This window comes from Idiotropiscis lumnitzeri, chromosome 9 (genome assembly GCF_059441095.1).
Source record: "Idiotropiscis lumnitzeri isolate Australia: NSW breed Sydney's pygmy pipehorse chromosome 9, RoL_Ilum_1.0, whole genome shotgun sequence".
NCBI classification, from domain to species: Eukaryota; Metazoa; Chordata; class Actinopteri; order Syngnathiformes; family Syngnathidae; genus Idiotropiscis; species Idiotropiscis lumnitzeri.
In genome coordinates, this window is record NC_142399.1 from 12319366 (window position 1) to 12344532 (window position 25167).

Sequence of the window (25167 nt, forward strand, 5' to 3'; positions counted from 1 at the left end):
ATTTGCATCATGCTGTATATATATATATATATATATATATATATATATATATATATATATAGATTGGGGTTGATGAGTACTAATATAATATAATCGAATATAATATAATATAATATGTATGTCTAAAGAGAGAGAGAGAGCGAGAGCGAGAGAGAGAGAGGGATTGAGATTTTTTTTCTTTCTTATTATTGAAAATAATGACCTGGGGAAAAAAAACTCAAGTTTGGTTATTTTATTTTAACAAAAACCTTTTGTTTTTTGTTTTTATTTTTTTTAGATAAGAGGCCAAGGCAACTAAGAAAGGCTGGTCGTTTTAGCTGAAAAATGTTTCACAATGTACACAGCATGGCCACCAGTATCAGTGTCTAAATTTAGACACTTTTGTCACAGGCAGGAATGCCACCAATGTCGCTTGGATGTGAGATGATCTCTCTTGCCCAGGATGCAGGGGGCCTGTCGCCGGGACGTCTGAGACAGTTCCCAAAAAGATCATTTTGCTGGGGATGGTTAAATAATTTATTCCAGCACTTTTCCGTGACATTGTTCTTGCTTTGGGGGTTGATTTTAATTTTGTTGTCACATCCCTACGGTTTAATTGTGCCCTTCAATAGAGTTCACTTCTATTTGTATTCTATTGCTTCCGGTGTTATATACAACTTTGTTGTATTTTATTAATAAGAGTAATAATCTATTCATTTCGTTACATTCCTCTATTTCATATTGTTATTTGATTCTGAAAGGGGATCTTGTGGGACATGAAAATGCAACCCATTATCTATTGATCTTTTGCCACAAATCGTCCCTTAAATCTCTTTCTGGTCTCTCCAGTGCGAGTTGGGAGAACCTGCTGCTACCTTCTCGAGCCGTGCAGGGGATCAAGCGTACACGTCTAAAAAAGGCGCCGTGCAAAAACAGCGACCAGCCCGATGACGTCACAAGCAACCTGCGCCGGATGCACGTCACTGGGAGTGCCGCCCCGCCCCTCCGACCGGTGACGAAAATAAACGGGATTAGGCGGTAAAAGGCCACAAAGAGCAAGTAGAAACAAGAGTCAAAATACCCGCAGGTGTTGTGCCGCCATTATGTGGCTTTGCGGCTGTGTTCCGGACCGCCCGCGGAGTCTGTGGAGTTGCTCGTTTGTCCCGTTGGGATCCTACTTGGTCGGGAAGCGGCTTCCGTGCACGGCAATGGGCGCGCACTTGAGCAGTGAGCGAGGCGGGAGATTTTCTTCTTCTGAGCTGTTTAATTCTTCTTCTGTGGTGTGCGATCTTTTTATTTCATTTTATTTTTTTATCTATTTTTTATGAACTCACAGGATGTAAATGTACAAACAATATGGCACGATTAATATAACATGAGCACATAAACGCACAAGTCACATAATGAATCAACAAAACTGTCAAACACGAGAAAAGAACAACAAAAAAGAAATAAGAGGAATAATGTAAACAAACAAACAAAAATAGTCAATAAAATAAAAAGGAAAAAGTTTGCAAAGTTAGAGGTCTTCAAAAACACCAAACTCACCGTATGAATTGAGTACAGCTGTTGCATTTTTCTTTTTCATAAGTTTTACGGAGCTGACGGGATTGTCTGTAAGGTCCTTCATGAAGACAGATAAAAGAGGCTTTTTCCATTTGGAGCTGTGGATGAAATATTTAGCTTACAATAATAGGTTGTTTAACACCAATTCACATATGTTGTCCTTCAAAATGAGACCAAAAACAATAGCTTCTTTCGTAAGAGGAGTAGAAAGAACAATTTTTGTTGAGATCCAGTCCTGAAAGGCCTTTCAGAAATCCGTTGTGTAAGTACATTTAAAGAAAAGATGAACAGTTTGCCCTGTGACTGGCTGGCGACCACTTCAGGATGTGGTGCGCCTTTTGTCCCGTAGTCAGCTGGGATAGGCTCCAGAACCGCGTCTGCTGATGACCTAACGCTTTAATCACGTATTTCTCAAATATATTTCTTTGCTCTGTGTTGTTTTTTTTTCATCTTTTACCCCTGGCTCTTCTATTTGCACATTTTGAATCACAAAATAGAAAAATAAATTTTAAAAAAAACTTCATTACTGTCACATTGGTGCAGCAACTCCTACGTTACTTCCGCCTATTTCCAGAGAAGCTGTTACTGCAACAGCAATGGAACGTTTACGTTTCTCCTGCCGAACGTGCAACAATGCCGTGGTTCACACTGTATGGCTGTACATGGTGTGAAATATTTTTTAATAAAACATTTCCATGCAATCATTTTATCATCAATTGAATAAGAGGAGGGAGACATCTAAAACACATGCATCATCTTAGCTTTTTTTTTAAGATGAAGAAATTATCCATAGCAAATGTGAATATGTGTTTGTCTTTTGGTGCAGTGCGGGTGGGGGTCACAATACCGTTCCACGGTACGCTCTGAGGAAGACCGTATAGTTCATGAGACTGAACTCTACATTCTTGATATTGACAAATGTCCGCCCTGACATGGGTGACCAGTCAAGGGTGTACCACGACACTTCTCGAGCAAATAAAAAAAAAGAAGTCCATCCATCCATTATCCGAACCGCTTCTCCTCACGAGGGTCGCGTAGTGCTGGAGCCTATCCCAGCTGATTTTGGCCAGTAGGCGGAGTACACTGAGCTGGCTGCCAACAAATCACACAAAAGAACATTTTTCGTTCAAATTCAATTGTATGCTTTTATATTTGGTCCGACGACAAATTCCTAACTTAAATTGCTGCGGAAGAAGCTATTTCAAAGCCTGTTTGCAGTGGCGCAAAAAGTATGTAAGCGGCATATGGGGCACATAAGGGCGCCACGCGAGCGGGGGCGCCAAAGCGATGGGCGCAAAATAATTTTTGAGTGGGCATTTTATGTATTACACAGCTGTTTGTTCACAGGTATGGTTTGATCTAATCACTAATACTAATAGAGCCACGTCACTGATAGGCGCCCCTCTGCTCCGTGACTGTCAACGCCCGCGCGCACACACAGACACAGGCACAGTCCAGTGCGCGCGCCCTCGAGAACGCGATCGCCGAGTGTTTATAATTCAAACGTCTGATGATGCTAAAGATGGAGAAGCAAAATGGAAAGTGCTCAGGGGCACAAAACCGCAAAAGAAAGAGGGAGCTGGAGAAAGACTATGCAGCCATGAAAACTAACTTTCAAAGTGGTTAAAAGACAGTCGGTAAATTGTGACGTGTCAGCGTAGTAAGAGCCACACATGGCTAAATGAAACGTTCAATAATATTTTGAAATAAAAGTGTTACATTCCCCACCAAAAATGTATTTATAGGCTACATATAAAAATAAAATTATTCTTATTTTTATATTTTTTTGGGTGGGGGCGCCTGATATGTGTCTGCATACCCCCCTGCATGCAAAAATAAAGCGGCATCGTAATAGCTGAACTGGGAATAAACAAGGCTTTTTAAAGAAATGTATTTATAAAAATAAAAAGCAACAATGACATGTACAGGCATGTACTATAAGTCCAGGAATCAACATATCAAATGTGATTTTACATTCGGGATAATACATGTATAATACACACTTCACATTTTGGGTTTGGAAGGTTATGAAAATCAAGTTAAACGCGTGACCTTTAACAACACAAGCAAGCAAAAGAAAACTAATTATCACCATAGTTTGTTTTGGTCTGACAGTGGTCCCATTAACAGTCCCAATCCACGCCCCCAATACACGCTTGTTCTCATGGAAACCATTGACGTAATGGAAGATAAATATATTCAGTGAAATATGCCCCCCAACCCCCGCAAACCGTCACTGTCTTTACCCTCAAGTCAGACACGTTCTCAATGTGCAGAAAAGTCATCAAAACACACACAAAAACGAATTGAAAATGTAACAATAAAACTCTTGTGCTGGGGAACATTCACTACATTCTTTTTAAAAAACATTTTTTTTAGGGCGGGGGGTGAAAAAAGTGCGCTTGCTGGACTCTGCATGACTGAGATGGAAAGAGTCATTCAATTCTCTTCAATGGATAGTTCACCAAATGAAAGGCCAACCAAGCATTTATCTCATCAAGACTCCTGCAATGCATTCAGTTAGCAGTTGTTTCCAAAAATAGGTCAATTCAAATGTATTTATCCATTTACCAGTACTGTATTTTCCGAACGAAAAAGCGCACCTGAATATAAGCCGCAGCAACTCCTTTTGTGGGGAAAACAAAACAAAACAACAACAAAAAAAGATATACAAGCCGCACCAGGGTATAAGCCGCAGTTTTCTATGTTGAAAAAAAAATAGTTGTTTACTGCACATACAGAACAATCTTGTACTGTGAATGCACATAAAGGTACATAAACAGATTGTTAAAACACAACCGGGACGGAAAGCCCAACTCTGCTAAAATGACAGGAGTGTTAGCGTGTATGTGCTTGCTATCGTGTGTGTGTGTGTGGGTTTCTAAGGATGAAATGTAAAGCGGACCGGTCAAGTGCTTCACCCAGAGCCAGTCCCCGTGCTGCTATGGGTGGCCTTGGTGCGGGCGGAGCGTGAGCCGTTGCATCCAGTGGTAAGGAAGGGGCTGGACTCAGACGAAATGACGATGCTCGGGATGCGACTTAGTATGCCTCTGTTCACATGAACGTCTGTGAAGTCGGCGCTCTGCAGGTGAACAAAATGTTCAGATTTACATTTACACAAATGTTGAGATTTATAATCTCTGCGATATATCTAAAAATCGTCAGTTAGCGTCCCCGCTATATTACAGCTTTTTAGATGATGGGTTTTTACAGTAAACAGTCATTCATTCCTTGATATATTGTGACTCAATTATTGTGGATGCTTAGTATCGCAGATTTTTTTTAATGTACAGTACAGTAAGTCAAGTGCATCTCCCCGGTGAAGTAATCATTGTTAGCTAATTCAATATAGCCTACCGTGCAAGTTAGAATGGAAGTTGAGTAAAAGGAAGTCGGAGCAGAATGACGGAAATTAATGAATGGTTGCAATACTTTAAGGTCCGAGTAAGTGTTTCTTTAAATAGAATAAATGATCACTCCGATTCTTGTTTTTCATACTCACGTTAGGAATGCTGCCGTGTTCACTCGCGCCAATAATGGAAATATCCGTGTCAAAAGACGTCTGCACAAAGACAAACAAATTGTGGTCAAACGTGTATCCCAAAGAAACGATGACGTCATCAACATGGTATACATCAGGGGTAGGCAACTCCGGTCCTAAAGAGCCACTGTCCTTCCTGTTTTGAAAGGTTCCTTCCTTGACACAATTGATTCAAATGATCAGGGCTGTCAGCAAGCTTCTACGGAGCTTGCTGAGGAGCTGATCATTTCAATCAGGTGTGTTGAGTGGGGAAACTTCTAAAACAGGCAGGACAGTGGCTCTTTAGGACCGGAGTTGCCTACCCCTGATGTATACATGTATATGGCCAGCTGACCCTCTCAAAGATTCCAGAGTCATGATTCTTCATTTTTCCCTTGAAGCTGGACGACGGTTTGAATTCAGGCAATTCTGCCGTGTCCCTGCTGATGTCACTGGACACCTGGCGGCTGGCGGGCCGGGAGCTTAGACTGCACAGGTCCGCCTCCGTGTCTGTTAAACCCTGTCCGGGAAACAAAAAAATACTCTTAGATGCAAAGGGTCATTTCTGAAAAAAAATTAACGAGAATGCTCAGGGATTCATTACGACTGAGAATATGCAAAACAATCTGGGGACTCTGAAGTGGCCTCTTCAATCTCCCGGCGTGAACAGTGGTGGTGGTGCCCATTTTAAAGAAGGGTGTGTTCAAACTACAAGGGTATCACACTTCTCAGCCTCACTGTCAAAGCCTATTCAGGAATGCTGGAGAGGAGGGTTAGTCAGGAAATCTCTGATTCAGGAAGAGCAATGCAGTGAGGTTTTTGACCTGGCCAAAGAATAGGCCTGGGAACGCCTGGGGATTCCTCCGAAAGAGCTAGAAGACGTGGCTGGCGAGAAGGAAGTATGGGCTTCCCTGCTGAAGCTGCTGCCTCCGCGACCCGACCCGAGATAAGCGGCCGAAAATGGATGGATGGATGGATGGATGGATGAGGCATTAAGCGGGTTTCATCTGGTGGCTTCAGAATTGCATCTCTGTTTTCTAGAGACGATGGCTATGTTAGCTCCATCAAGCTGTGCTCCTCAACTCTCACTAGAAAGGGTCACTGCAGAGTGTGAAGCGTTCAGGGATGAGAATCAGCATCACCTGAAGTCATGGTCAATCAGTTTGAAAAGGGTTGGGTGGCCTCTCCGGGTCAAGTTGAGGACTTGGAGTACCTATGGATTTTGTTTCCGAGTGAAGTAAGTATGAATGGGGAGCTCAACAGGTAAGGGTAATGGGCTGTCGCTTGTATAGCGTTTTTCTACCTACGGTACGCAAAACGCTTCACACTATTACCTCATCTACCTACTGATGACATACCATCAGGAGCAACTGGGGGTTCAGTATCTTGTTCAAGGATACTTCAACGTGGTCACAATGGCCAGGGATTGAACCTGCAACCCCGAGATTGGGAAAGGACCACTCTACCTGTGAGCCACGCCACCCCAGGTGTGTGAGTGCATCAGCCGCAGGATTGCAGACTCTGCCTTGTTTTGTCCTGGTGAAGACGGAGCTAAGCTGAAAGGCAAAGCTAGGGATATACTAATCAATCTCATCTCTAGATGCTTGAGGTGTCCCAGTCACATCCCACTGAGATGAGTCCTTGGGGAAGACCGAGGCCACACGAGAAAGACTTCTATGTATCCCCGCTGACTTGGGAACGCTTTGGGACAAATTGTCGGCACGATGCGGCGGGCCCACCGTTTCACTGTCAGAGGCCGAGGAGAGTCGACTTTTGCTCTGTCGTCGGAAGTGAGCGCTGATGTCGGAGGTCTGGCTGGTGACGGTAGAGCGTCGCGTGGACACAAAACTGCTGCTGGCCGAGCGAAGGTCCAGAGGCCGCACGCACAGAAGTGTGCCGAGACAAGGGATGTACTTAGCCAACGCCACCCTGAACAACAATATCACACGCACGCACACACACACGTGAATACACTCGTTATAATTGGGATGCAGATCACATGGTACACAGTTTATGAATTCTCCTCACTTTATTCAAGACCACCAGGTAGTATTTTCCTTTTCTAATCCGATATTGAGTTTAGTTTACAGCAGAGTTAGACTGATAAAGTAACAGAGCTGGGCACTTGACCCTTTTTTGACGGTCAGTCCCCCGTCCTTTGGCCGCGATCTGGTACGACCCTCGGCCCTCATAAAAATTATCGGCCAGAGGGTCGGACCATTCCGCCCGGGGGGCGGACTGCACCGCTCTGTAAAGTAGTTAGCATGGTAAAGACCTTTTCACATGATGTTAGAATTACCATATTGTAGGTAGCAAAAAGATCAAGGCAGCATTAGTAAACCAAGCCTATCTGTCCTTTAACCAAGGCAAAGTGAGAAAACTGATTGATGCGTATTTGAGTGACGGTGTTTTGTATTCTTCTCGACCAGCGTAGATTGATCGTGCGACATATCAGTCGAAAAGTCATAAGCGTTGGCTTGACTTACTTTTTTTCACCAAGGACGCTCCGGGCTACACGCACACCACTCATCCGAAAATATTGCATTCCAATGCGGCCACACTCGGCCGTGGAGTCGGCCTCCTCATTGCAACTTTGTTGCTCCGAATTTTTCAGTCAGTCCATCCATTTTCTGCACTGCACATCCTCACTAAGATTGTGCGCGGGCGTTCTGAATTTTTTCAAAGTCAAAATTTGAAACTTCACCTAGGCACGACAACCGAGGTTCTCGTGAAGCTTGCTATTCAACATTGACGCTCGCGAAGCTGCCCCTAACACAAAATGCTACAAAAGCCCACCTTCAGGGTTTGTCCATTCTGTATTCCTAATAAATTGCCACCTCCTTGCACTGCCGCGTTGATGACTGCACAGAGCCGCATGTCTGGACGGTACCAAGCTGATTTTGTTCCGGTAACCCCGTCTGTTTAAAGCTAATTGCTGCCTCGAGCAGTGCCGTTACTTTTGCAATCACCTCTGCCGCGGGTGCTGTGAGCCGAGGGGGGGAAACATTCATGCCTGGCGGCTGCCGACTGTCTCATAAGTCTTAAAAAACCCGCGTAGCAAAATGTCAAAAAATTCCAACCTGTCGCCACAGGCATTCGTATGTGCATTCATGCTCTTGTCCGCTTCAGCCTGTGTAAGTGAAGAGGTGACTGGCACAGTGTTTTTTGATTTTGTGCAGATAATCATAGTTTTTGCTCACATAAGCTCCCTTTTTATATAATATATCCAAAATGTTGTTCAAAACACTTTTATGTTTTTACAAGTTGAAGTTAACGATACTGGTAATGTGCATTTGCATTTTGGTGACGATGGCTCGCCGTTTTAGACAACAGAACTGACAAAGCGAGCAATATTACGATGCTTGGATTCCTGCTGTGACGTAAAAGGTATTCTGGCCTATCAATTGTATCACATTTTTCCACCTGTTATGGCACTCTAAGTGCTTCACACTGAGTTAACGTTCACCTACTGATGCACAGCATCAGGGGCAACTCTGGCTCAGTATCTTGCTCAAGGACACTTTGACATGGGCTGGGCATTGAACCTCTGGGTTGGGAGATAACCACTCCTCCACTGAGCAATGCCCCCCACCACTCACCCCCCCCCCCCCCCCGCCCACGCCCATGTAGACAACTATGATGGAAAAAAATAACAAGCTGAGCTCCAAAAGGGGGCGCGGCAATTTGTCAGAAATCGCATCACAAAAAGCCCTTTAATCATTACAAAATCTTTTAGGGAATGAATTTTTTTAATTTTAACATGTATGCCCATTATATAAGTGCTAATGTTTAGCTCACTCCAGTGTCCCTTTAATCACTAAAGTGATCATGATGATGCTTTCAACCTTTTTTCACATGCAATGATGTGACATACACTTACCGCGTGAGGTGTATTTGCGTGTGTGTGTGTGTGTTCCTCTCCACTCCAGTTAACATTTAGGTCAACTAAGCGGGGGCTAGAGATAACACCTGAAAGAATTGAAATGTTGCTGGGAGTTAGGTAGAGACCGGCACTGTGAACAACTGGCAAGGCGTCAGTCTCATAAACTGAATATCACAGGTTAGAATCCGGCAGAGCTGGACAGTCGGGTCCGGGGGCAGAACGGTCGGGCCAGGCGCCCATTTTTGAGGCGCGGGGTTGCGGGATGACAGATTTTTAAAAAAGGTCTGCTAACAAAGGCCAGAAGTGGATTTTAGTCGTCCCTAGTGCGTGTGATGAGTTCGCGTGGGGGCCGACAATTTTTACGAAAAAGGTCGGAGGGTCGAGGCCGGAACGGCACAGAGATCGCGGCTGGAGGGCAGAGGGCTGACTGGCAAAAAAGGGTCAAGTGCCCAGCTCAGTCTGTGTTTTGACCTCAGTTGTTGCCAAGTGGAGATCTAGTCATCGGCCGCCAGAACGAATATGGCCCAACAAGGTCAACTTGTCAAGTATGGACTGACAACATAACAAGGTGGAAGACAAGAAATGAGGAGTCGGTCGCATAAACAAAAACAGTAACACAATCTATGCAAACTTGCCTCAAATGACAATGTTGCCGAACACCAGAGGGCCAGAAAATAGACAGCACATCCTCCTGTGTTTTCTTACACTATTCATACTTTGTGGCAACTTTGCAGATTTCATCTCTTGTGGGCGTGGTCAGGAAAGTAATCCCGGCAATCCAGATGGGATTACTCTACTGTTCTGAGTTGAATGCGCCATGGACCATTTTCATGAATATGCCTGATTCTTGTTTTTCTACCTGTACTTGGGGTGCGTGATGGCGTAGATGATGGGGTTGTGGATGGCCGAGGCCTTGGCGATGACGGCGGGCACCGAGTTCATATAGGGCGTCAACATGTCAGCATAGCTGCACAAAAGACAACAAGAATTGATTACTGGCCAACCTCCGAAAAGTATCCCCCTCGGGATATCCTTCTTTTCTCTGTCCGTTTATTTTTTTTTCAAATAGATGAGCAAAAACACGGCAAGCTTGCATGCAACTGTGTTGCTTTTACCCGGCGAAGGCGGTGAGTGCCGCAGCGGAGTATGGCGACCAGGAGACCACGTAGAGCAAGATGACGATCAGAGCAATCTTGGCCATCTTCCACTCATTCTGCAGCCGGTGAAAGGACTTGGCCGAGTCGCGAGAGGCCAAGTGGGCGTGCACCCCGCTGCCGCTCATCTTGCCCACTGCCCTAACACACGTGCGCATGCACATGCACGCACGCACACACGCAGAAGTGCATGCACACACACTTTAAAAAAAACTAGCAAATGTTCATTCGAAAAAAGCGTTTGAGACTTCGTTTGAATTAAAAGTAGTGGACCACATGCAATAAATGTGAACTTGAATTCAAAATACAGTGAAACCCCGCTACTTCGCGGTTCACCTTTCGCGGGTTCAGTGCTTCGCGGGTCTAAAAAAATATTCAAAAATTAAAAACTTTTTTGCCCGGGCATGATCGGGGTTCTCCATTCCTCCGCTCCGCGGGGGCATTGTAGTTTCGCCGAGCGGCACGACGGGGCGCTGGAGCGGTTAGACGGCCGGCGTGCGCCGAAGAAGAGCGTGGGCGAAGAGGAGAGTGGACGAAGAAGAGCACGTTCCCCCGGGCACGATCGGGGGCGACGTTTCGCGCGGTTCGGACCGTACCAGAGCTCCGGCCGGCGTGCGTGGCAGTTAAGCCGAAGAGGAGCACCTTCCCCGGGCACGGGCGGTGCCAAGCGGCCCTTAAGTTTAACCGAATGGAAGCTCTGGGGGAGGAGGGCGGGCGTGTGTCACAGTTAAGCCGAATAGGAGCACCTTCCCCGGGCACGGGCGGGGCGAAATGAAACCGAGTTCAACCGAACGGAGACACGCTTCGGGGGAGCAGGTCCGGCGTGCGTGACAATTAAGCCGGAGAGGAGCACCTCTTCCGCCCGGGCACGAGCGGAGCGCGAGGCTGTCAGTTATGAATGAATAAATAAATAAATGAAGAATGCCACCTTTCATTTCACAGGGCACACCGGACGGCGTACCAGCAGGTAAAAGTCGAAGTAATTAAATAAATACAAAAAGAAGTAATTGAATAAATACAAAAATAATGGCTGGGGAATAAAAAAATAATACGTTTTAATAATAATTTGTTTTTTTTGTTATAACATGAATTTCACTCTCTCTCTCTCTACCCGTATTCTATATGGTGTACTGTATACCTGTATAGGTTTTTTTTAAGCATTTTTGAAGGGGTGCCGCTACTTCGCGGATTTTCAGTTGGTCTCGGTCCCCATTAACCGCGATAACCGGGGTTTCACTGTACCTGAAAAATGTTTTTTTTTACACACAATGAGTGTAAGTGTAAATGTTTGAATGTATTTTTTATTTTTATTTTTTTTTCTGCATTTGTGCAGCCCATTTAGCAAAAAAACAAAACAAAAACAAACCTTAAGATGATTAATTAATTACATTTTCCATTTATTGATCCGTGTTCCCTAGAGGATCCCACCCTATCCTATGTTTCGTGTCTGGGTGTTCGGGTTTGTATATGCCGTGTTTGTAAACGGGGAGCATGAACCTCTGTACGTTTATTTCAAATGATTAATGATGCATGACAAGGAGAAATTTATTTTTGCCTCTTGAAGACAATGTATTCATTCAAGCCAAAAACAGGCACACTTGCGTTTGGTGCAAGCGACTGACTTGTTGGTGTTGCGAATGGCCCTGAAGATGAAGACGTAACAGTAGACGATGACGAGGAGCGGCAGGAAGAAGACGAAGACAAACAGCAGCATGGTGTACGCTCGCACCGACGGCGTAAAGGTCACGTAATCCCACGTGCATGACGTCAGCAGCCCCTCGGGTACGTACGCACCTGACGCACACACACACACGCACACACACACACACACAAACACACCCCCACTTGAAAGCATCAACCTTTTTACAAACAACGTGATGAGGAGCAACAGCAAGCATTACACATGCACGCTTGTCTATTTTGTCATTTTTTTCACTCCAATGTTCTTGTGTCCATTTTGTCCATTTGGCAAATTTGGTCAAGTTTGTTCATTTTTTTTTCATTTTGAAAATTTTACCAGTTTTGTGCATTTTGTCATTCTTGTCAATTTTTGTACAAATTGCCAATTATGACGATTTGATTTTTACATTTTAACCTTTTTTTTTTGTTCAAATGTTGTTATTCCTGTCAGGGTCGCCATTATTGTATTGTATTGCATTTTTTTCTATTTTGTGATTTTTGTCAATTTTGTTATTTATTGCCCATTTTGTGCTTATTATCTCCTTGCTTTGATTTGATTGTGCCAATTTTACTAATTTGGCCAATTCAATGGCAATGTTTTTTCCATTTTGTGATTTTTGTCAATTTTTGTACAGTTTTGTCCATTTTGTGATAATTGTCAAGGTGGCCGATTTTGCCAAGACAGTACAATTTCCAATGTTGTAATTCCTGCATTTTTTAAAAATGTTTTCCTCTTTTGCAGCAAGGTCAGCACGATGGCCCCACAGTGCTGCAGTCGTAGGATCGATTCCGACTCCAGCCCTCAAGTGTGGCGTTTACATGTTCACCCCGTGCCTGCATGAGTTGGCATGGCAGGTTAATTGGACACTCTAAATTGCCCCTAGGTCTGAGTGTGAGCGTGGGTGGTTGTTTTTCTCTGTGTGCCCTGCAATTGGCTGGCAACCAGTTCAGTGTGTACCCCCCCTACTGCTCGAAGACGGTTGGGATAGGCGGCAGCACGCTCGTGACTCTCGCGGGGAATAGCGGAACAGATAATGGATGTCAACTTTCTGTTTTATATTTAATTTTGTTTTGTCAATTTAACCATTCTTTCCAACATTACATTCTTTTTTCTTGTCATTTTCACCTCGATTTTGCACAGTTTGCGTAACTTATCAGTTTGCTCAACCTTTGTGGGTGAATTTTGTCCATTTTACACATTTCTTTCCAACATTGGGAATCATATTTTGTACTTTGTCACGTTTGCACTGTAGCCTAAATGTTTTACCCATTTTCTGAATTTTGTACATCGTGTTCAGTTTTGGTGATTGTGAAAGTATGAGTTTTGCAGAGTACACAAACAAGGTAACGTTTGCCGTGTGCATGCGTGAGTGCTTACTCCATCCGAAGAAGGGCGGCAGGCTCCACCCTAGCGAGTACACCCACGCTGCCGCCAGAATGACGAGGGCCCGTTTCCGTGACAATACACCGATGGAGGTCAGGGGTCGCGTGATGACGAAGAAGCGGTCCACAGCGATTATTGTCAGCGTGATCATCGAGCAGATCCCAAACAGCGCACCACAGAACGCGTACAGCTCGCACGCTGCGACACACACGCAAAATCATGCCCTGTCAGAGCTCACTTTACTTCAAATCAACACCAAAGAAATGAACATTTGTCAAATATTTTCTCTTTTTTCATTGACCGTTTTTGAACAATCTCGCCAAATTTGCTAGCAATTTTAGAAATGTTTCTATTTTTTCTCATGTAAATATTTCATCCACGTTGTGTATTAATTACGTTTTGTCAGTTTTGTACATTTCGACCATCGTCTATATATGTGCCCTGACATTGTCTGGTGACCAGACCAGGATGTCTTTACCTTTCTCACCAAAGATCCACCTCTTGTGCATGCTACTGATGAAGAAGACGGGCGCCTGAGTGATGCACATCAGCAGGTCAGTGACGGCCAAGTTGATGATGAACATGTTGGCCGGGGTGCGCAGGCTGCGGCTCCTGAACACACACACACGCACACGCACACACACACACGCACACAATGCATCATTGTGTGTGTTATTGATCTTTTGATTGCGAGACATGGCTGATCACAGCCAATAGCAGCTGCCAGCTGGTATAATCTTATACTGCTTTCTTTCTCGTTCTTCGACCAATTTTCCCCTTCCAACTAGAGGGTGAAACAGTAGTGGATTTTCACTCCCGTCCCATCCCGCTCCCGCAGATAAAAAAAAAAGAAGAAAAAAATCGCATCTCGTCACAATCCCAGACCATAGTAAAACCAAAATTTAAAACTCCTGCCCTGTCCCGTCTCGGTAAAAACAACTCCCATCCCATCCTACAGAATCTACAAAGTTGACAGAATAAACAAAAGACCCAAGCCGAGAAAATAGGCAAATCCACCGAATTTCCAATAACAGATACTTCTTTTTCCAGTTCATTGCTAGACTGCTCCACAGTCCCATGACGCCACCCTGCTATCACCGAAGTATCGCTGGCGTTGGCCAGAACCCTCATGCCTCGACTACACCAAGCCCATATGATAATGTGTGTCTCCATGGTCTTAAATGAATTCTACCAGTGTGCGTGCCAAAAAAGGAAGGCCAAACAAGCCAAACGTCACAGCGATACAATGGACTCGCTCGCGTCACCTTGCGACATACGTGTGACAAAGAGACCTAATCTAACAAGGACAACCGTCGAGATGTACAACGTATGCTGTACAACATGAAACATGGTATCTTGTATGTGTCACTTGAAATGTACATGAGAATTGGCATGAATATATGAAATGTGATTTGTCCACTTTGGTGTAAAAGTCAGTTTCTTTGTGGGACATCCTGACTTCAAGCTAGCGACTGACCCTTTTGAATGTTGCTCCCCCAACACAGTGTGAACAGTCTTGCGTAAATTCCATCAATGTGCGTCTGCTCAGAGGTGCCGTCAATAATGAGTCGCTTCAAAGCATTCTGGGAAAATGTCCGCTGGGCGGAAGGCAGGACGCGGCATCAACCATCGACTGCAGCGCACCTCGACACGGCAAAGAGGAAAAAAGGTTTGCGATTGGCATTGAACCGCTAGACATGGCATTATCCATAATCCTCTGGTAGCCAGTCAGTGAATGTTTTCTTTTGGTCTTTAATTGTTTGACACAGGGGCGGCACGGTGGACAACTGGTTAGCACGATGGCCTCACAGTGAGTGACAGCAGCGGTTGTGGGTTTGAATCCGGCTCCGGCCTTCCTGTGTGGAGTTTGCATGTTCTCCCCGTCCCTGCGTGAGTTTCCTCCGGGTACTCTGGTTTCCTCCCACATTCCAAAATCATGCATGGCAGGTTGATTGGACACTCTAAATTGCCCCTAGGTGTGAGTGTGAGCGTGGATGGGTGTTTGTCTCTGTGTGCCCTGCGATTGGCTGGCAACCAGTTCAGGATGTACCCCGCCTACTGCCCGAAGATAGCTGGGATAGGCTCCAGCAACCCCTGCGACCCTAGTGAAGAGAACCGATTCCAGATAATGGATGAATGGATGGATGTTTGACAAAGCGTAACAGTGTGGAAACCAAACACAGCCGATGAAATGGATGATGTCATTTTGTCGCCGTGACCGTATTCAGTCGTGCTCCCACCTGCTGAAAGCGTAGATCACCAGGAAATTGCCGACCAGTCCAGTGATGCCGATGGCGAGGATGACAGAGCCGATGGTGTAGTGGGCGTGGTCGGGCACGTCCACGGTGGGGAAAGGTTGGGGGACCCGAGGCGCCATCGCCACCTGGAGGACAAGAAGGAGAATTCACCTGAATTGCACAACTCTGCATAGATTTTTGTGGACATGTCGATCATGACAAGGCCCACAAATAAGCCTCAGGAAGCCATGTCCGAAAAGAAACAGGTTGTTGGCCATTTTGTTTGGAATCGGCCTTTATGGAAACCTCTTGGCCATTTCCAGATGTCATTCAAAGACCAACAAGTTCTCAAGAGTTTGTTTAATTGCTATCAAATTTGAACCACCAAAATCCGCAAACACCAAATTGCAAAGGAATTTTGTTTTTTATCATATTGTCTGGATAGGTAGAACATGGGAGCAAAATTTGAGGACTCTTGGGAATGCCTGCGGGAATGTTTTAAAAATTCAGTGCCCAAAGCTACCAAAAAATTGGTCGACATGTCTATCAAGACCCACAGAAAAAGTCTCAGGAAGCCCTGTCTGAAAAACAACAGGAGCTGTGTCTGGAGTGCATCTTTTGTCACTTTCTAAGTTTTTACAAAGTGATTTAGGATTGCACCACTTTCAGATTTGGTAGAGCTAATGAACTGTCCACTGAGGGCAATACAATACAGTAACAAAGCGTGTTACAGAACATGTAATAACATAAACAAAGGCCACTAGTGGTTGGAAATGAATCCGTTCCTTTTCTCACTGCTGCATTGCGACAGTAAATGTAAACATATGAGTATGTAACATGCTACGAGTATCAAACGTGCTATGAATGTTAAACATGTTAGGCCCATTGTGAGTATTAGCCATGTTATTAGTGAAGCGCTTCCTTGCAAGCCGGTTGCTATTTATCCATAATTGAATGAAAATGAAGCGCTCCTTGATGCAATCACATTAACATTCGGCGCGGTGAGAAGCCTTTCTGTGAGCCAGTCTCGGCTAATCAGCAGCGAGCAGCCTTAATTCCCGCTGAGAGACAAATGATGAAGCTCTCCACAGAGTCGCCATCGTTGCACCTTTAATTAAGATGGCTGTGTCTCGTCTCCATCTCGGAGGCGTTGAACAAAGATGGAGGTCGGGCCAGGGAGAAGTTCCCGCTTAATTCCATATGCTCCTGCGGGTTTATTTGAACGTTTAATTGAAAAACAGCTCTTGGCTCGATTGTCCATTTCCCGGAATTCTCAATTGGGAAGGTTGGTGGATGGAAGGTGAGCTGAGGGGATGAAATGGACTTCTCTCAAAACACAGTTGATAGCGTGAGTGCCGCCCATTGCATGTGAAGAACCTCATGGAATCGTTGTTTATCATTCTTCTGACAAATGATTCGCCTTTTTTCAAAGTGCCTGAATTCTCCCCCGGCAAAACTAAAACTCATCCATCCATCCATTCATTTTCTGTACCGCTTCTCCTCACAAGGGTCACGGGAGGTGCTGGAGCCTATCCCAGCTATCTTCGGGCAGTAAGCGGGGGACACCCTGAACTAGTTGCCAGCCAATTGCAGGGCACTTAGAGACGAACAACATGCGCGCTCACACTAATACCTAGGGGCAATTTAGAGTGTTCAATCGGCCTGCCATGCATGTTTTTGGAATGTGGGAGGAAACCGGAGTACCCGGGGGAAACCCACGCAGGCACGGGAAGAACATGCAAACTCCACACAGGATGGCCAGGATTGAACCCACGACCGATGCTCAAAACTAAAACTCCTTCTACGGAATTCTTCCAAATGAGGTCGAAAAAGCAATTTTTTTGAGACGCTAATATCATAAGCTAGCAGAGTCTTGAAGTATCTACATGCTAATGCTATTTACGTTACGGCTCCATTTGTTCCAATCAACAATTGGATTTCCTTCACAGTGGTGACCAACAATTCAACATCCGTTTTTGCTGCATGTTTCAATCGATGCATGTGCAACGTGGGTCATGCTTCGGTTTGATTGTGTAACAGTCCCAGTATACCTCGCTTCCATCGTCTCAAAGCGTTCAATCAAAAGTCATGAAGACCTCAACCGTCTTGATATGAACAGAACAGGCCATCATTTCCATGACAAAGAACTTTGATTAAAATCTTAAAAGCAGTCCTCTGAGAGTTTCATTGCTGTTTTCCAATTGAATCAAGTCATTTATTCCAAGTCTGAAGCCATGAACAGCTCATTTGATGCATGTCTGACAAATAACTATTGACAGTTGCTACCTTGCAGGTCATTTGATCAAAGTCTTGAAATTGTTCCAGGCCTGTCAGTGGGATTCTCAAACAAATCCAGATCATTTCATCCAAGTCTTATAAGGCACTCCAAAACTTTCATTCCCATTCTTCAATATGGCAGAAGGCTTATGTGTGTTTTTTGTTTTGTTTTGGTATTTTTTTTTAGCAGAAGGATTGGGGGGGTTGCTATGCCCCTGCATGTACTACTACTAATAATGAATATGTTTAGATATTTTTCTTCATATAATCATGCGTTCTAGTGTTACTCGAGTAAAGTTGTGGATGTAACAAGTGTGTTCAGCGTTGATGTTGAGGGATTGTTGTGCAAGCGGCATCCACAGTGAAGTAGGTCATTGAAGTTTCCCTTCATGTGATCAATATGTGCCACAGACCTTGACCTCATCCACCGATAGTGTCGATAACACGCATGTCTTTGATATCTTTTAAACATGTCAATTCAATGTTCAGGCGCCAATAGAAACACAAATGATTTGTTTGAAGCTTGTTGGTGGTATTGTATGACATCACCAGGCAGATCTAGTGTTCACTCACTTTCCCGTTCGACATCAGTTTCATTAAAACGTGAATCGTTGATGTCATTTATCAGCCGATGTCAAGACAGATTCCTTTTGTTGACTTTGTTGTCTATCATTTTTCCTTGCCCGCTCGCGCGTGACGCCAGGAAGCGGGCGAGTATTAAACGACGCTCATTCTTGACGGAGCTCGGAAGCGCAAAGTTCGACTCACCGTCGGCGAGACTTCGGCAGTGGTCCGCAGCTCCGAATGCCGGTACGCGCCCACGGGAGAAGCAAAGTCGGAGCGGGTGAGGGTGCCGGTGGTCCAGGTGTGGGTCCCGCCGGTGTTGTTGCGGGAGATAAACGTGTGATGGTGCGTGGCGCTCATCCTCCTCCTCCTCTTTTCCTCTCTTCCTCCTCCTCCTCCTCGTCCTGCCGCCAATTGCACAGTCGAGCCGTGCATCACTCAAGAACATGGATTTATTTTGTCTTTAATTAAACATGCACACACGCATGCATTCCCACATACAAAATTACTCATGCAGGCGTAGACTTACACACATACACGCACCCGTGATCGCGCACAAAAACGCTCAAACACATACAGAGGTACACGCACAAATCTCGTACACGAATGCATGCACGCACACACTCGCTCTGACCAATACACGCGAACACGCGCGCGAACATGCATACGCACATAACAGGAGCACAAACTCATAAAAAATACCTATTCATTCACAAGTTTGCTCAAGAATATATACAACACTGCAATAACTCTTTCTTCCTCAGTGGCAGCGACAGCGGGACCGGACCCGGTAGCTGTCTGGACCAGCATGGCGCACAGACATTGACCAAATCCAACCATTCAGGGGTCGACATGTTCATTTCAATTTTTGTGTACTATTCCCATTCCCAAACTACTCCAAATTTGAAAAAATAAATCTGAGTCGCTCATGGTGTAGTGGTACATCCGCCTGGGTTTTGTGCGGGGATCGTGAGATCGATTCCCACTCGGTGACGATGTCTGTGTCTGCCCTGTGGCTGGCTGGCGACCTGTTGAGGGTGTGGTACGCCTTTCGCCCGTAGTCAGCTGGGATAGGTTCAAGCCTCCCATAACCCCCCGCACCCCCCCAAATTAGCTGCCTTAAAGTTTAAGAGCACGTTTTGTTGAAGTTCACCTTTGTGCTTACCTGAAGAGGCCAAATATGATGAGGAAGCAAATCCAAAATGTTCACGGTCCAAATGTTATTTCTAATTTCCACCAAGTTCACCGACAAAAACAACAGTATTCATCAAACGTCATCCTCATACAATACAATACAATATTTATATAGCGTGACTACAACAGCACATACCGCAAAAGGACTTCACCTCCGCTCAGGTGAGCCTTATATAAGGGACGCAAACACACACGTGTGTGCGTGTGTGTGTGTCAGAGGCGGTGGTGTATGTGGGTCGCTGTGTCAGTGCAGCAGAGGACATTAGGAGATGAGGACAAAGAACAAAGCCTTCCAATGTAGTCCAATAACACATGCATGCAAAAGGTGCATTTTGAAAAGACAACAGCCAAGGGAACTGTCAAAACAAACATTCAAATTCCTTGAGACGGCAAAGAGTCACGCTTGTCTGGGATGGAGCGATAAAGAGCATCACCTAGGTGTACGTATGGTCGCCATGGTAACCTCAGAGGCCACTTCAATGTTGCATCAACTGAGTGGAGAGGAATGTAGGACACGGAGTGACTGACAGCTGGGAGACGCACACACTTGATGGTCATTTGAAAGAGAACTCCATTGTGTGTGCAGTCAAGTGATGACAGGGATTAAGACAGGTAGTGGGTGGAGGCTGGCCAATAGAGGGCGTCTGGGTGCCACCGCTCCATTCCCCCTAAAGTCATGACATCAAAGTTGAATGAAACAAACTGCCAGAGCTGGGCACTTGACCTTTTTTGCCAGTCAGTCCCCCGCCCTCCAGCTGCAATCACTGCACCGTTCCACCCTCGATCCTTATTCATAAAATATGTCTGCCCCCGACCACCCCACCGCACATCCCGTGTGAATTTCGCTCACTTCCGTTGTCTTGAGGCTTCTTGCAATAGTGCTGGAGTTCAATGTTGTTGTGTTGCGGCGTTTGCATTTCCATTGTGGATTTTGCAATCGCGTGTATTTCAATGTTGTTTTGTTTTGGCTTTTGCAATTTTTGTGACCTTTTTCAGCCACCGTAATTTTCACATGTAATAGCAAGGCGGCAAAAGAAAATGGCTTGATTTTATTTATTTATTTATTTTGTCAACTGTCGTCTCCGTTATTGATTGAATTATAAAAAAGAGTGACTGTATTCGCTGCAGCACAGCCACCTTATGAACAAAAAATACATAACAAAAGGAATGGAATCTTCACCTACGACAACATCAACATAAGGACTCAATTCAACTAGAACGACCTTCATAAAAGATGTTTATTGTATGTTGTAAGATGGGCTGAGGATATGTAATCAATTTTGTGTATTTATAATCATGTTTTTATACACTCATTAATGTTTTCACACACACACACTGACATTTATGCTTTAGCACACACACACACACTTTTGCTTCTGTTGTCTAATAAATTTCTATTTCCTTGCTTTCATTGTAAGCCATGATGTACTAGTTTCAGTTTCTTTATGACTCTCTTTCACACTCGAATAAAAGGGGAGGTCGAACGTAAGAGATTCAGAGAGAGGGTGCTCAGGGCTGAAGGGAAGATCGGTCCCTCTCTCTCTCACTTCCGGTCGACCGGTAACGATGAACAACAATGCCTGCTTTTTTTCTGGTGTGATCAGTAAAGTTATTTCAGTCTAAAAAACACGTCAGGGCATTTTAAACCTGACATATGTCTAGCATCCATTGCTGAGTGACATCCGCATTGACTTTTCTACTCCCGCTTTGCCGCCTCCATCGACCCAAATCTCCCAACATTTATTTGCTGTTCATTTGCTAAAAGGCTGTCGGCTTTATCGGCGGCGACCTCGCCAAAGTGGGTCGATGATGTATGCTAACGTGGTTTCCATTCAGGCGGAAGTGGAACGAGGACACATGTTCCCGTCAAGCCATGCGACCAACAAGAAGGTCACGATCGTGTACCTCAATTTTGTTTTTCTGACATGATTTCAATTAAGAAAAACAACACTGTATTTGAATGTGGGTTTGATTAACAACAGGTAACAAGTCGAGGCCAGAAAGGTAACAAGATAGCGGCCAAGTTCTGCATATTTGTGTGAATAACTTTGACCCAAATCTCTCAAAACTGCACGATGGCTCGTTTTCAGGTTAGGTCACGTGAGGGTCAGCAAGAAGCTGCGCGTTTGCAAAAGTCTCCAGTAAGTGGCAGTATATGATAAAGATCACTGCGGTAGCTACACGGAAAAAGAAAACATTGACAGCAACGAAGAAGAGCGAAGAGTTACGCTGTGTCCTGCACGTTGTCTGACTCTCATAGGGTTTAAACTGAATAAAATAATTGGAAATTATTAAAGATGTCGAAGGAGCTGCGGGAAGAATTGGAAAAACATTTGGAGGCTTTAAACATCCAGACGAGCTGCGTGGACCACCCGCCGGTAACCAACACACACTGAATGCAAAAAATAAAATAAAAAATAATTAAGAAATAAATCCGTCAACATGGGAACTGCAAAAGTCGCAAAATCAGACAACGTCTAATTCGTATGCCATTGCTGTTGAGAAAATAAACGAAGGCATCAAGTAAGAGCCAAGCAATGGAACTCAAATAAAATGCTGAGTGTTTGACTGCTTACTGACAGCCAAACTCAAGCACTGACACACTTTTAAGAACACCGGTGCATCAAATGGGAACTCATTGGTTAATCAGGGGATCTCAAATTTCTATCTAGGCGTATTCTTTGGTGGAATTATTTCAGCGTTTGGCCATTCTTCTTTCCACGAAGTCGGCACGTTGGAACTCTTCAAATGAAACCGACTATTCTAGTTAGCCAACTCTTATGCCGATCAAATTGTGAGATCAGTTCAACTTCACAAGTTGAATTTTAAACAGCTTTGATAATGAAATTGCGCGCACGGGCAATGCAAAGTGAAAAATATCCCGCTTTCCGATTGAGTCCGGCTTCTCGCTACGTGAATAAACGCTTGACTTGGCGAGTGTGGGTTGCTTCACTTTCGTGCGTAGAGAGGCTGACATTCAAAAGTCAGAAACAATGTTTGTGACGAGTTAACAAACTTCTCTTGCGGTTTTTATTTTTACACGTAGACGCAACATTTGGACCCGTTTCCACCTTTCGGCTAGCTGTCTCCAGTAGGGGGCGCCACAACATGTTTTTTCAATGTGAGTGGACGCAAGCACGAGGAGAACAATTTGTTCGACTTCAGGATATTTCAATTAACTTTCTCACTGAGAGGCAGACTTGCTAAACACTTACGCGCCTTGCTGCGTTTAAATTGGTTGTTCAAAAGAGTGTTTTCTTTGTTTGTGTTTGTGAGGTTTTCACGGTGGAGGAGATGATGCCTCACCTCCAGGACGTGAGCGGCGCTGTCTCCAAGAACCTTTTCCTCAAAGACAAGAAGAAGAAAACTTTGTGGTTGGTATCGACTCGTCACGACAGACAGGTGAAGCCTGGAACATCCTACAGCATCCATACATTGACGTAATTTTCTCATTCCCTACTCCTGAATTACTAGGGCTGTAATGATTCTTTGAAAATTTATATCAAATCAGTTTAAACTGCTTAAAATATGCATCTATGTAAAAAATCGAAGAATCGATTTGCATTGCCATGTTAACTATAGTCGCTCTCTCCGCCGCTCCCCTGTAAACAAACTGCATACGCGTGTTGTGTATATTCAGTGGCGGTCCAAGACGCTTAACCTGGGGTGGCAGGAAGTTCAGTTTGGGGGGGCAAAGGTTATCCCGCTCCTGCACTTACAGGCGCACACAAACGTTTTATCCGTATGGTAAGGGCTCTTGGATACAGTCTTTATAGAAATGAGGGCGACGAGTTAGCAAGCAAAAGAAGTGTGCGCTTTTCCTGATGTGATTGTTTCTCCGTTAGCTATTCACCCATACTATTGCTGTGTTTTGTCGGAAATGAATTAGTTTACTGACTAAAGACAATGTATTGCTTTCAAAATCTAGTTAGTATAACCCAGGGCCCAGGACACAAGCCTCACTGTAAACTAGTAAAGGTTATCACCTGCCGCAGCACCTCATTATGCATCAAATAGCTAAAAAAAAATATATATATATATATAAAAAAGATAGGAGGATACCTTAAGATACCTGTACATCGGAAGACTTTGAGAAGATATGGAAAAGACCCTTGGAAGAATATCATGTCACTGCTGTTCACATTTTAAAACAAGTTAAGAGTCTTTATCATTTTCTCAGACCGAAATTTTACAAATTTTGTAGGGTCACTCTTATTTTACGAGACCACAAGATTCTTTCGGCATTTTGTTTCCCACAATGCAAGTTTTCCTCATTGTGCTTCTGGTACAAATCTACAAAATGGGGAAGCAGAACCTTTGGCTACATCGAGTGAATGAGTGAATGATGCCCAACCAGGGCCACTCCTTCCCACGCTGCTTCTGTGCAGGTGAACCTGAACGAGCTGGCCAAGAAGCTGTCGGTGGGCAGCGGGAACCTTCGCTTTGCAGACGAGGCCATCATGCTGGACAAACTCAAGGTAATGAAACAAGCTGATACCTGAAGTAGGACTGCCAATATTATTTCTTAAATACGTGTCTTTTGTTTTTTTTGGGGGGCGGTTGATGTTGTCGACTAATTTCCTGTGTCATTATTTATATATATATAAATATAAATATAAATATATATATATATATATATATATATATTGACATTTTGTGATTCAGGTGGGTCAGGGCTGCGCCACGCCTCTGGCTCTGCTCTTTGACAAGGACTGCAGCGTCACCTTGGTCTTGGACCGAGACCTGCTGGAAGGTGACCACAACATGGTCTACTTCCACCCCATGACCAACAGCGCCACCATGGGAATGAGGCCCCAGGACCTGCTGCGCTTCCTCAAGGACACCGGACACGAACCCGTCCTGGAGGACTTTGAGTAAACGAGAAGAACTGCGAGAAGATTCTGGTTTGGGACAGGAGAAGCATCCTAGCAACATAAACAAAGCAGTGAAGTGAGCCGGAGCTGACGGTGAAGCACGAGATGGAAGAAGCACAGGCCTAAGTTCACCATAAAATAGAATTTAGAAAAAAAATAGAAAAACTAAATTAAAAACTGAATACCAGAATATTAATTCAGAATTTTATTTCCGAGGCAGAATTTATAAAATAAGGGATTTTAGAGGAGGTGGTCAGAGTCCTGAGATGTTTAAGGAATTTCTTTTCTTGTCAGAATATGACATAGGCCATAATTTCAAGGAGGTGACGATATGAGACATGAAAGCAGTGGCGGGCAAAGGATTTGCTACATTTGGTACCTGGGAATTCAGTAGGGAATTACTTGACCTGATCCATTTCTTAACTCATTCACTGACAACTGTTTTAAAAGCGGAGGTGTGAAGGCCTTGAAGGGCTTCGCCACCCACCACTGGTCAATAGTTACTTATTATTGTGGGATCTCCAGATTTAAAAATAGGAGTAATGACTGCAGATTCCCAAGAAACAGGCAATTATCGATTGATTAATAATACTTGCAATTGGAGCCAAACGAGGTTGTTAAAGAGTTTTTAATGACACAGTATCCATATGAAATGCATCTTTGGCTTTGGAATTCTTTAGACCCCATGATTCTGTCAACTTCTAGATGAATTCGTGCCAATTAAAAAGGCAATGCCTCTTGAATTTCTTGTGGCATCAATGAAGAACTTTGCCTTTGGATTTTTAAGTTCTTTGGTGGTTTTATTCCTAAATGAAGTGAATATTTGTTCATCACGTGTTGTTTTGCCTTTCGGGA

The 25167-nt window shown here is 44.4% G+C and overlaps 3 protein-coding genes across 5 annotated transcripts in view; 1 reads left to right on the forward strand and 2 right to left on the reverse strand.

Annotated features, from left to right (window-relative positions):
* Positions 1-1222, reverse strand: part of LOC148330280 (LIM domain-binding protein 3-like) — a 32611-nt gene extending 31389 nt beyond the window's left edge. For all 3 annotated transcript variants that reach the window (XM_088304333.1, XM_088304332.1, XM_088304334.1), the window contains exon 1: positions 1061-1222. The gene's annotated coding sequence lies outside the window, so the exon portion shown is untranslated. The remainder of the gene's footprint in view (positions 1-1060) is intronic.
* A 2558-nt stretch (positions 1223-3780) lies between these two features.
* LOC148330283 (melanopsin-A-like) lies at positions 3781-19559 on the reverse strand. The gene is made up of 12 exons (XM_088304335.1): positions 19410-19559; positions 18449-18648; positions 15407-15549; positions 13645-13778; positions 13161-13364; positions 11725-11896; positions 10064-10243; positions 9808-9915; positions 6805-6994; positions 5421-5585; positions 5048-5107; positions 3781-4627 (listed from the first exon to the last, which is right to left on the reverse strand). The coding sequence occupies exons 2-12, from the start codon at positions 18602-18604 to the stop codon at positions 4463-4465; spliced, it is 1677 nt and encodes a 558-aa protein (XP_088160461.1). The 5' UTR covers positions 18605-18648; positions 19410-19559; the 3' UTR covers positions 3781-4462.
* A 2164-nt stretch (positions 19560-21723) lies between these two features.
* Positions 21724-25055, forward strand: prorsd1 (prolyl-tRNA synthetase domain containing 1). The gene is made up of 4 exons (XM_088304336.1): positions 21724-21816; positions 22715-22840; positions 23827-23916; positions 24104-25055. The coding sequence occupies exons 1-4, from the start codon at positions 21736-21738 to the stop codon at positions 24314-24316; spliced, it is 510 nt and encodes a 169-aa protein (XP_088160462.1). The 5' UTR covers positions 21724-21735; the 3' UTR covers positions 24317-25055.
* The last annotated feature ends 112 nt before the right edge of the window (positions 25056-25167 follow it).